The following is a 7376-nucleotide window of genomic DNA, read 5'->3' on the forward strand; positions in this document are numbered from 1 at the left end:
ATATATATATATATATATATATATATATATATATATAGATAGATATGTGTGTGCGTATATATCTAATAAGTTTGAAAATTATAATTTTATCCATTTTTACTGTTAACATTTTTTTATTCAATGCCTTACATTTTTCTTGTTTTTGGTCTACATTCTTAACTATTTCTTTCATTATTTCTCAATTTCTTGGTTATATGTTTGCCTCTGGTTTTACTTCTACTTTTTTTTCTGTTTAGAATATGAATAATCTCTGAAGACCTTTTTTTTTGACAACTGTTGGAATGGAAATAATTATGAAAACACATATACAGGACTTACAAGATGCTAAATTTATTAGTGGCACAAGAAACATTCATAGAAAATAGAAACAAAATGCATGTTTATGATATTGCAATCTTGCAAGTAAAAGAAAAAAAGTTAAATATTTGAAAATAAAATTTAAATCTTTATAACATTAATTATGTTAACTGCTGCATGTTTTTACTCTTGGACATGCTCGTGATCAAGAAAATTTTGCTGTTCTACTGGTTAGTTACCTCAACAGTTACCAGTTGTTGAATATTTTCTATTTAACTAAAGCAAGGCTTGTACATGGGATATAGAGGGATTTCTCATGTAGGGCTCTACATTAATTTTCTAGACCACTAGTCCATTCTGGCTTGCAACTTATAAATAACAAGCAAAAGTTCCCATCCCCAGTGACTGGAAAAGTTTAAGTTAATCTATCAATTTAAATTGTTTCATGGACATCAAAAGGTTAATTGTGTTGTACTCCTGGTTTCATTCAGAGCTAAAGCTCTGAGCTACTTATAACGCCCACTGCTACAAGAAATTGTTGAGCATTTCAGTCATGCTAAGAGCCACTCAACAATAACATACGGTAAATCTACATTTTTGTTATTTAAGTTACATCACATTTTGAAATGTGAATGATAGTGTGATTATTTTCTATCAATTTAGTGTCGAATATCCTGCTTGTGGAATAAAATTTGGCATTAACATTATTCATGGCTGTTATCCCGTTATTTCAAAAAGTGAATGTTGAGCTTTGCCTGCATGTGCAGCTTTTCAAATGGGAGACATACAAATGCTCGGACAGACATCATGGTTCATAATATGTATAAGTCAGTAGCTAATACAAAAAAGTAAGATTTGTATGTTTAATTTCAAAAACTAACTTGATCGTATTGTGAAACCCAAGACTATTATTGATTCTGTGGATCTTGGTAAAATAAAACTGTCTTTATTATATGTTTGAACTCTTTGGTACAAGTTAGATGGTGTTATAATTGTAGACCACCGTGTAATACAAAAGCCCTTTAAAAATTGAGAGCTGACACATCTTTAAAAAACATTAAATGTATAATGGTCACAATGAAAAGTAGAGATAAAGTTGCTGTTGTTCTGGTAGTTGGAAAGTAAGTTGAAGATTGAAATTTTAAATTTTATGTCATATTTATATTGATATATAAACTAACAAATCTGTTAGTTTACTCACAATCGAATGACTAGTGATTCGGAACAATAAAGACAAATAAAATATTTTAATTTAGACAGTTGATACCCTAACCTGATCATATATTTATAAACATAAATTATGATATTTGCACGCTACTTTTTTTTTATACTTATCAGCTACAAATATACCTATAAAATCATTTTCTGATTTTGGAAACAAACATGGAACATGCTGAGTTTTAGAAATTAATATCACTGTTTTGATGTGCGGAAACAACAAATCAAATGGATGAGTATCAAAAAATCAGAAATAAAACAGATACTCGATATTAAGCCTTTAATGTATCACACTGGCTGCTGGTCCAAATGCATTTCTTACTTCTCCAAGGCTATCAGGATAGCTTAAGGTGAAGTCCTAAATCTTTATGCATCTAATTTATTTTAGCTAAAATTACATTACCGAAATTACCTTCTCATGAAAACTTTGAATATATATATATATATATTATTCATATCATTGGTTTTTCAAGATGTTTTATTTAAGTGTCTCAAGTTAATCGGATTAAGTTGAATAAAAAAAAACAAAAGCAACTCTTACTGAACTTTCACATTAATTAACAGTATTTATTGTAAATGTTTTGGTAATAATTAAGATTTATGAATATGTCTAATAAATCTCTCATATTTATGAAACATTTACTCATTAGCTTTATAATATACCAAAAGAAAGGTATTGTCTTTGCAGAGATGGAAATATAACATTTACTAGGTGTATGTCAGCAGGGTCCCTGAAGTTTTTATGTTTCAAAAATAAATAAAACCAAAATTAAAAGTAACAAATATTTTTATTTTATGCTTTTGAAGTTCATATGTCATGCTGTGTTGTAGCCTACAGAGTGCATAATTCTTCCTGTGATTCATGGCAAGCGCATGTTTACTGATGTCACGACAGTACAAATTGCAACTTATGAGACATCATGTTAGTGTCTATTGAGTGACTGACAGACAACACACTACTGTATAGTGACACAAATGGTTAAAACAAGTGACCCCTCCAGGCAGCCTTTGGCCCCCTTTAGGGGAAATAATTCATTCTACTTGCAACCATACAGGTTGTATGAATTTCATTATTTTTTATGATTTTTAATTTAGAAGCTGTTAAAAGTATGAAAGATTTTACCTGTAATTACATACAGTTTATATAATTGAAACTTCTTTTTATTTTACTTGGTTATATTCCATTTGTGAGTTTAGTATTTATCTTTGCTCATTTAAGCATTTGTACATTACTAAGTTTTTAATGTGAAATATTTTAAAATATCAAAATAATTATATTATAAAGTAAACTGCATTTATTCATTATTTGTTCAACATGAACACCTTTGGTAGAGAAAGGGTGTAAGCTGCACTTGCAAGCTTTATGCTAGGAATGTATTGTAGATCAGATTAGTTCACCAGACAATAAAATATGAGGATGAAGCACTCTGTTTCTTTTGAAGTTGTTAAATTTTATCACCTTACTAAACGGAAGATATATATATATATATATATAGCTGATCTGTTGCCAAACTTGAAAGGACTTTGTAATGAAAATTTACATATAAAAATTTAAATTTATACTTCAGTCAACATGTATAAAAATATATTTCCAAAGTTAAACAAAAGGGCTAGAATTTTAATTTGAATTGTAGGAAAAGTAATTTTCTGAGGAGTATGCTATAAAGGCAATTATTTCATTGTTTTTTTGTTTTGTTTTATATATTTAGGTGTGGAATGTAGATGACAGAGGAAACCATTTAGCTTCAGGAAAAATTGAACTAACTCAGTCAGAATTAATCTTGCATCAAAAAGGAAAGCTTCCAATAAGATGGCCTTTGAGAAGTCTGAGAAAGTATGGATTTGATGTGGAATTGTTCTCTTTTGAGTGTGGTCGTAGATGCCCTACAGGACCTGGTATCTATGCCTTCAGATGTCGCCATGCAGAAGTTTTGTTTAACCTTCTTCAAGAATCCATTCAGAACAACACTGTTGTAGAACAAGCTGAAGACCAGGTCAGTGGAGGAACCAATGCTTCTACAAATGGTAGCATATCTAGTCAGCAACTTCCCCCTGTTAGTAGTATTGAGGTGGATCATGTTAGAAGTTCTGCTGTTCCTTCTTCATCATCACTAATACCATCTTGTTCAAGATCTTATGATCACTCAAACTCTTTTACTAAAAGTAGCAATCAAACTAAATGCTTACTAAGACAGTCTTTGTCAGAAAACTGGTCTGCTGGAACAAACATTGCTAATTTGATATGTCCCAGTCATCACTGTAGTGTTGGTTCATGCAAAAGATATTCAGCACCATCTCCTCATTATGCAAATGGAGAAATATTTGTACCTGACACTCATCCTTCTAGGTCTTCTTTTTCAGGGTTGGTAACTCGATCTTTAGTTAAGAGTGAATACTCTGTTGTCCATGACAGTTATCAAAGATCTTCAAGATCCTTAGCTCTTCATACTCAACATTCACATATGAATGGAACTGTGACATCCTTAAGTTGTACTGGTGGTACATGTGTCAATAAAGAATGTAACAATAATCCTTGCTCATGCAAGCATATTGATATGAATACTAATTACACTCAATTAGAAGAGCTTTGCAAACAAGAACATACAGCTGCGTATGAAAATGAACACTGCTATGTCAATGTGGGTCCTGAGCAGATACCTGTGGCACAAAGACAGCATGTTAGAACTAGTGGATATGGCTTCTCTTCTAGTGTTTACCCAAGAGGATTCACTGGTGGGTCCATTGCTAGTCAAATTTCACAAGAAGATAATTCACGATTATATGAAAATATTGGACAGAACTGTGTGAAGTCATGTCAAACAGATGGGAGACAGGTTAATTACATCATGCTAGATCTTGAACAGAGGAGTGATTCAGGCTGTAGTATATCTACTCCAAAGTCACCACCTAACAGTATCAAGTCACCTCAAAGTTCTCCTTCTGACCATCCAGAAGGCTACGCAACTATTGACTTTGATAAAACTGCAGCTCTCCTAAATTCAGCAAAGCCTACTGTTATTATAGATGATTGTATTCGTAAAACCAGACATAATGCAACTGAACCATGTAAAGGTAGTAATTCTTAGAAAACAAATGTAAGTTGTGTTTCAAAAACATTTATGAAAATTGCTATGTGTGATTTGCAATGTTGATTCATGTGAAATTGAAATTGTATATTTATGAAAAAAAAAATGTTTGAAACATTTTCTTTCTACAGGCAGTATAACAATTGAGTTGTTTAATTAATAGGAGCTAAACAATTTTTAGAAATTAGGTATTTTTGTAAATAGCTTTCTCCAAGTGAAAATGAAACACACTGATTTTTCTGTAGATATACAATGGGTAACATTATACATGCTTTAGGAACTTCTTTAATGACAGTAAAGGATTTGAAATAATGAAGTGTATGTAAATTTTTGGTGAAAAGTTTTGCAGCACAGTTTGGTAAATATTACTGTAAAATATCACTAGTAAAGTCTTAAGAATAAAGTAATTTGACTTTGAAGTAAGGAGAAAATTGGTCCAGTGCTTATTAAATCTTGAGAATTAAACACACATAGATATATGTATGAATTGTTTAAAATTTTTTTTTTATTGAAAGAAACGAGAAAATGAAAGCACATGTATCTGTTACAAGTGTTAACAATTTAATATTGTATCTGTGATTTTGAGATGCTTATGTATCTCATGAGCTGCAGAAAAATTATTAATGTTATTTTGATGTTATGTTGAATGCATTTGTATGTATTTAATAAAATAATGTATAGCATTGCCATGTAGGCAAATAATGTATATGCTTAGGCCTCAGGGCAGTTTTTTTTTTTTACTGATAATTTTCTTAGTGATTCATATGGAATCAAAATTTCACAGTATGTTTTTCATCAAAGCAAACCAATTTTGTTTTAGATTTAAATAATAACTTTTGGTGAGAAACAAAGTTTTGCTTCTTCTTTTTTTTAGTAGTCACAAGTTTCACTGAGCTTTTCTACAACTATTGTATTAGCCAAATGTCTTCAATCAAATAAGATTTTACTGATTTAATGTAAAATATTCTACAATATTAATTATAAATTTTTTTGTTGTTTTTTTTGGTAAGAACAAATTAATGTACTTTCTAACAAGGAGTTTTTCATATATTATCTACATTTTTTTAATGAGCATTTTAAGTAAGTGTAACAAACATGTGCCTTTCAGTTTTACTTTAACTGTTAATATTTTAGAAATGCTTACTTTTGAATTTTATTTTTATAATATAAAAATTGTCTTTATATGTTTGTTAAGTGTACATGATATGAAACTTCCAAAGATTGTTTTAAACATAGTGATTTTATTGCAGCTAAGCACATTCAATCACAATTCCTGTGACACAGTAAAATTTACCTAATATATGTATTTATAATAGAATATCTTACTTTAGCCTTCTATATTTTTAAGAACGTATTTGTGTAAATTTTGTAGACAAAAATGAAGGGTTCTGTAATAACAGCATTATCATTAATGGTTGATGTTTACATGTTAACAATTAGTATAACAGAATATTGCTGTGTATTAATATAAGTTACATCTTAATAAACAGTAGCATTATACAGATGAATGTCAGTAGTTGCTTTTCTTTTTTTACCCATGAGAAATAATATTTGGTAAACCTTTCCTAATTCTAATTCAAAACTGATTTATTTAGCTTGTAGATTTCTTCATAATCATTATCCTGTCTTAAAAGTGACCTAGTGAAAATGTATTATAATTATATATTAAGAGATATACCTTGTATTGTGTAAAGTTTGTGTACCACATAATGTTATGTATTGGGATTATTTTCAAATGATATAGTTCAACAGGTTGATTGTATTTCTCCATCCCTTGTGTAACACACTATACAAGTGAAGTTTATTTTTCTGTCTTTACTTCATAAACAAAATCACTTGATATGAACAAAGATGAAAGTAATATTTAAGAGCAACACTTCAAACATGGGCTTGGCTGCATTACTCATCAACCTTTTATGTTATGGGGGTAAGGACAACATATGTTTTGATCCCTCTATTTTTCTGTATATAAAGCAAACAAAAAGACATGGAAAGATATTTTGGTAAGCACTTTTAGAAATTAGGTATTTTTGTCAATAGCTTTCTCAAAATGAAAGTGAAATATGTTGATTTTTCTATAGATATACAAATGGCTATCATTATACATGCTTTATGAACTTCTTTAATTACAGTAAAGGATTTTAAATAATGAAATGTATGTAAATATTGTTGAAAAGTTTAAAATGGAGAAAGTATTTTGAAGAACTAGAGACATTATGTTGATGACACATTTGTTAGTTGATCTTATTCATTATTATCTTGAATATTTCCTCCACCATCTGAATTTTATAAAACCCAATATACAATTCACCATGAAGAAAATAAGACCATTCCATTTCTTGAAATATTTATTCACTGACATATGTTTTGGCTCCTCTAATTTTCTGTCGATGAAACAAGGAGGCATAGAAAGATATTTTGGCAAGCACTTTTAATGTTTTGAGATTAATGACTCATAATGGTAAGATACTTAAATAGAGTACTTGTAAAACAAGATCAGAACATTTGGATATCCATCGTAATCAGAGTACACGTACACCCAAGATGTTAGAGGTTTAAGAACTTTCTTTGTAAATCTTTATGTAGTTTCAGTGGAATTTTTAGGCAGAATAGACATAGTAGCTTTTAGAACTTTAATAAACTACAACTGCCTGTTGTATGAAAAGATGATGTTTTGGTTTCTGTATTGAGAATTCCTTCAGGCCACAGTAGGTTGTTGTGTAGTGTCTTATAAAGATAAGCACAGTCATGTAGTAAATCTCCAAACTGTGTAGG

At 29.8% G+C, this 7376-nt stretch overlaps 1 protein-coding gene across 2 annotated transcripts in view; it reads left to right on the forward strand.

The window, feature by feature from the left end:
- LOC106473607 overlaps positions 1 to 6109 on the forward strand; it is an 11111-nt gene extending 5002 nt beyond the window's left edge. For both annotated transcript variants that reach the window (XM_022402003.1, XM_013934289.2), the window contains exon 3: positions 3225 to 6109. In XM_022402003.1, coding sequence (XP_022257711.1) covers positions 3225 to 4601 — 1377 coding nt within the window. In that variant the 3' untranslated portion in view covers positions 4602 to 6109. The remainder of the gene's footprint in view (positions 1 to 3224) is intronic.
- The last annotated feature ends 1267 nt before the right edge of the window (positions 6110 to 7376 follow it).

The sequence above is a fragment of the Limulus polyphemus genome, unplaced genomic scaffold (genome assembly GCF_000517525.1).
Source record: "Limulus polyphemus unplaced genomic scaffold, Limulus_polyphemus-2.1.2 Scaffold6319, whole genome shotgun sequence".
In the NCBI taxonomy this organism is placed as follows: Eukaryota; Metazoa; Arthropoda; class Merostomata; order Xiphosura; family Limulidae; genus Limulus; species Limulus polyphemus.